At 45.6% G+C, this 5541-nt stretch overlaps 1 protein-coding gene across 1 annotated transcript; it reads right to left on the reverse strand.

Annotated features, from left to right (window-relative positions):
* Positions 1-420: 420 nt before the first annotated feature.
* LOC117186413 (predicted GPI-anchored protein 58) lies at positions 421-2930 on the reverse strand. The gene is made up of 3 exons (XM_033387177.1): positions 2612-2930; positions 1702-2556; positions 421-1646 (listed from the first exon to the last, which is right to left on the reverse strand). Exons 2-3 carry the CDS (start codon positions 1835-1837, stop codon positions 970-972), a joined length of 813 nt encoding a protein of 270 aa, XP_033243068.1. The 5' UTR covers positions 1838-2556; positions 2612-2930; the 3' UTR covers positions 421-969.
* Between the last annotated feature and the right edge of the window lie 2611 nt (positions 2931-5541).

Consider the following 5541-nt stretch of genomic DNA (forward strand, 5'->3'; position numbering starts at 1 on the left):
GTTTTGTTTTAGTAAGTAGTTTTTTATAGTTTAAATAGTTGTTAAATTTAAAAACGAGTTTTTCACACCTTAAACGTTATCAGTACTTGGCACAACTTACAACACAAAAAAGTACTTTTCTCATTTCCCATTAATTGTTCACTTTTTTCATTTCTTCTTCTTTCTATTATTTTAGCTTGCCCAAAAACTTAACTGAATTTCAACTTTTCGAACATTTTCCGAAGGGGGGAAAACTGCACAAAAAACAAGCGGCATGTGTGTGTGAATGGTAAACGACTGACAATGGTACACTGTCCGTCGACTCGGTGTCCAGGCCAACGGCCAGGATTGTCGAATAAGTACAGACACATGCCAAACGTGCAGCAATTATAATTCTAGAAAAATATTCAAACCCTTTTAGGGCCGTACTTAGTACTTTCGTTTTTTTTTTTTTGCTTACATAATTCGTTACTTGAGAATAAAGGGTATTATATATTCGAATGTCTTTTTGGTTCAAACTTGTGAGAGATTCGTTGTTGAGAGACGACTGAATGGATCTTAGGCTCACAGGCACAATCGAGGGTTAAGTTAAGGAAACGCGCTTTCACGTAAATGGGTACGGTTTTTGGGTATACATTATGTATAAGTTCATATTTATATATAAATATATCGAGACAATAAGCTGGAAATACTAAGACGGGATGTCGCTGAACACTGACTGCTGTAGTTTGAAGAGGGTACGCAATAAATAAACAATTTTCACCCAATTAACACGTGCTATTTGTCACTTGTCCACGCCCATGGCGAGCGGGACCATAACGCATTTGGAATATCGATCTTGGCCAGCGTAAACAGACTCTTGGGTAACCTGCGGCAATCATTTCAAGGCCCCTAAAAGCTGCGCACAGGGGTGGTCAACTAGGGGTGGTGGGTGCAGTGGACGGCTAACAGTGGAGTGACTAATGGTACTAAAACCGGATAATAGAGGATTTAAAACGAATTGGAAAGTTCTGGAGCTGTCAGACGCATGGCGAGTGCACCGACTGCAACCAGCAAAAGGCCCAGGCTACCACCAGGTGCCAGGAGTGAGGCTCCGCTAGCGCTGGACTTGAGGGCTGCGTCCATCGATGAGGAGGCCGCCGGGGGTGTCTGCACCTGCTGAGACCCTGGTTGGGCCGCTGCCATGGGAGCAGGTCCTTCGCCGGGTGCTGCCGTCGGTGGCGGAGGCGCCGGATAGCAGGCGATCTTCTCCACCTCAATCATCTTGGTGCTGTCGGCCGGATCTGTCTCATTGACCTTGGTGGGCACACAAATTATGCCACCGGGTGGCGGTGGAGCTGCAGCTGCATCTGCCGAATTAGGCACGGTCATATTGGAGGTTTCCGGACTGAATGGCGCCATGGGAGCTGGCATTGCAGCTGGCTGGGCATCTTGGGTCGTGTTCATTGGTGCTGGTGCTGGTGCTGCTGCAGCTACTCCAGCTGCATTGATAGCTGTGGTGCCGTCGCTGGCATTCACCGGCACTCCATTGTTGATGATGATAATGAGGTCCTGACCGGCAGCTGCAGGAGCTGCAGCTGCAGCTGGCTGCGATGAGCTGCCGCCGGAGGGGGTCAACGCGTGGCCAAGCAGAGCGCCACCCAATCCACCAGCAAGTAGACCCGTTCCTGCAGAAAAGCTTCCGTATTAGAGTGGAGGAGATAGAGAGAGAGATGAACTTACCAAAGCCCAGGCCTGATGATGATTGTTGGGGTGGCTGCGAATAGTAGGTGGCCCCTGGAGGCAGAGCAGAGCCAGCCTGGTAATATGTGGCCCCCGGCGGTGCGGCTGCCGGCTGATAGCCCCCGCCCATGAGCATATGTACCGACGAGGGGTAGTAGGTGGCGCCGGCTGGTAGATTGCTTGGGTAGCCATTGTGTCCGCCCGATGGATAGTACGTGGCTCCGGGTGGTGCTCCGGCATATTGGGTGCCATGGTTTTGGGTGGCCGTGATAGGCTGATGGACGTTTGAGGTGGCTGCTCCATAGCTTGGCGGAGCGGCACCATAGCTGGGCGGAGCTGCCCCATAGCTGGGTGCATGATAGGAGGGCGCCTGCTCGTGCACATTTGGTCTAGCGCCGCCTACGGGATTTGAGGCGGAGTAGGCGGGTGGCGGACCCTGGGGCACATTCCAGCCAGCTTGAGGAGCCGGAGCCGAAGCCGGATTCGCGTTCGCATTCACATTCGGCCGATTCGGCTGCGAGTTGTAGTTGGGATAACTCAGCTTGGCCACGTCCGCATGCGAGTTGCCGGCCGCATGTCCGTTCGTGATGTAGCTGGGCTGGGTCACATGACCATTGGAGCTGGATGAGGATGATGTTTTGCGCTGGTTGCTGCCTTGGTTACGTCACGCATCCACAACATCAACGCTTCCTTGCGTCAGCAGGAGGGCAAACAGGCTGAGGGCGACTACTGCTCAATTGGAAGAAGCCATCCGTGATCCGGTCATCTGCCTCCGTGACAGATCGGTCTTAACGATTTTCAATACTTTCGATGGCCCCTTGAATACAGAGCAGACTCCGACAAAAACAGAAAATTCTGCGAAATGAAAACGTTAATCATAATTCAGCGATCAAATGTGCATGCTAATTACAGAAACCAGTTTCTCTCGACTGCTGCTGATGATGATGCTGTTGCTATTGGCTTGCCTTGGTTATTAACTGATTTTACTTGTCTGTTTTGGACCCAAGCCAGCGAAAAGCTTTCGAACGTTCCGGACTTCAACAGATGAATAATTTGTATAACATATCGATAGTCGCGTGGTTCGATGCAAGCTGAGCGCAAAATGCTAATCGAGTTAAATTTTTTGTTTCAATTATCTAAAAACGGTTTTATTTATTCTATTAATATTATCTTTGGACTGTGAATGACTAAATAGGTCTCGTCGGGAGCCGAAGTTCGTTCGTGTCGTCCCTTATCGTGCGTGTTTGCTTGTTGATGTGGAAGGTTGTTTGCGGACGAATTTTTTCATAAAGTTTTCGCCCTTACGTGCCCCCAACAAAAAATGAAGGAAGTCTGCTCCTAACAAAGGGCAGACTTATAATAGGAAGAAATTGATTGATAACGCCGTGCCGGAGAGAGAGGAAGAAAGTTTAAAAGATGGTTTCGTCAATTCGAACACGCAAACAGAGTAAGTTTGGCGTGTGAAAATATATAAATAAATGTAAATAAAAATGCAAATGAGGAAATGGTTGAGGCCGACAACCTTAACAAAAAAATATCCATCCGTTTGCTTGCCAATTCAAAATTAATAAGAATAAAACTATAAACAAAAAGTGCAACTCTTTGTATTATAATAGGAAATTTTAAATCCCAGGGGCCTGTTAAGGGTTAATCCACATCAACATATGCCGTCTCACTCACTTTAACCGACGAGACCACCTTGTATATTTACTTCATGGTTTGGCTGCTGCTGCGAAGCGTACCTAAACGTCCGCCTTCCAACTTCTCCTTGGAGCGAACTTGAACCTCTGCAACGAATATTCTCGGAGCGTACTTGAACCTCCGCATCCCAACTTCTCCTCAAAGCGTACCTAAACCTCCGCAACGAATATTACCCACGGAGCAAACTTGAACCTCCGCAACGAATATTCTCCTCGGAGCGTACTTGAACCTTCGCAACAAATAATCTCGGAGCGTACTTGAACCTCCGCATCCCAACTTCTCCTCGGAGCGTACCTGAACCTCCGCAACGAATATTACCCACGGAGCAAACTTGAACCTCCGCAACGAATATCCTCCTCGGAGCGTCCTTGAACCTCCGCATCCAAACTTCTCCTCGGAACTTACTAGAACCTCCGCAACGAATCCTCTCCTCGGAGTGTATCTGTACCTGTGGGACGTGTGTTTGTTCGACCTGTTGAAAGAGAGGCATTCCATCAGTATGAGCACATGTATTCCGGTTTAGCTATTGGCTATTTACATGACTAGTGAAGTACTTAGAGATGATTTTGTTAGCCCGTTCACAAATTTTCACATTCACATTTTCACAAGTTTGATCTTGGCCAGACCCTCAATAAAGATGGCCACCATCTTCGAGCATGTACCGGCTTTCTTGAGCATATGGTTTAAGCCACATCTCTTGCATCGATATCGTCCGTGTCCTCGCATGAGAGTGGATCGCAGAACGTGCCATATATATGTACATATCCACTTATATGTATATTATATACATTTATGCACGGTGCTGACACCGACCTCTCTGCCAAAGCAGCGGCCAGCCTTTTATTTAAGTTAGTTAAAGTTTATTAAAAAATATAACGCTTGCGAATACCACACTAGTGATGTAAATTTGAATGAAAACATCGATGTCGATGTCCATCGATGTTGTCAAAATCAAACATCGATGTTTGTTCAATGCATCGATGTATGGCGGATGTTTCAAAACTTTCCCATTTGATTATATTATTATTATTGCGTTATTATTATACAAAAAAATCTTAAAACCATTCGCGTGGCTCTGGAGAAGTTTGATCTTGGCCAGACCCTCAATAAAGATGGCCACCATCTTCGAGTGTGCACCGGCATTCTTGAGCATATGGTTTAAGCCACATCTCTTGCATCGATATCGTCCGTGTCCTCGCATGAGAGTGGATCGCAGAACGGCCATATATATGTACAGTGACGAACTAAATTTTTGGCACAGTAAGCTTTTTAAACTTTCTGGCCACCGTGTGACCCTTGGAATGAAAATAAATCGTAAAAAGTATATTGAACAAAGAGATTAAAGTATTTTTTATACATAAACAAAAAACTTATTTCAAAAAATTAAACATAGTAATAGTAAAAATTAAAAAACTAAAAAATAAGGTATATTTCGATGAACAAATTTATTGGCAAATTGTTTAATCCCTTAGCCTTAATGACGGCCGATAAGCGAGCTGGCATCGAGTCTACTAATTTTTTAGTAGTTTCCTCCCCTATATTTTGCCATTCTTCCATTAAGGCTTGTTTTAGGTCGGCTTTTGTCCTTATAGCCCGCTTTCTAATGCGCCTATCCAATTCCTCCCACAAATGTTCAATTGGATTGAGGTCCGGGGACTGTGGTGGGTGTGGCAGACCATGGGCGGTATTGTAAGTAAGCCACATTTTGACTATATGGGCCGAATGCTTGGGGTCGTTGTCTTGCTGAAATGTGAAGGAATTTGGTAAATTTAGATTTTCGACACTTTTTTTTAGGTTATCCTTCAAAATATTCAGATAGATATTTTTGTCCATTATGCCGTCTATAAATACCAATTCACCCACACCAGCAGCAGACATGCAACCCCACACCATGACACTTCCACCACCATGCTTAACAGTTGGAGTTATGTTTTGATTGTCGAACTCGGTATTTGGCTTTCTCCACACTGTTTGGAATCCATCCGATCGGAAAATATTGAATTTACTTTCATCGGAAAATAGCACCTGTTGCCAGAAATCTTTGGGCTTAGTTATAAACTCCTTGGCGTAGTTCAGACGTTTTTTTTTATTAGTCTCCGAGATCAAAGGTTTTCGTCGAGCCACACGCGCATGGTAGTT

Source organism: Drosophila miranda, chromosome XR (assembly GCF_003369915.1).
Source record: "Drosophila miranda strain MSH22 chromosome XR, D.miranda_PacBio2.1, whole genome shotgun sequence".
NCBI classification, from domain to species: Eukaryota; Metazoa; Arthropoda; class Insecta; order Diptera; family Drosophilidae; genus Drosophila; species Drosophila miranda.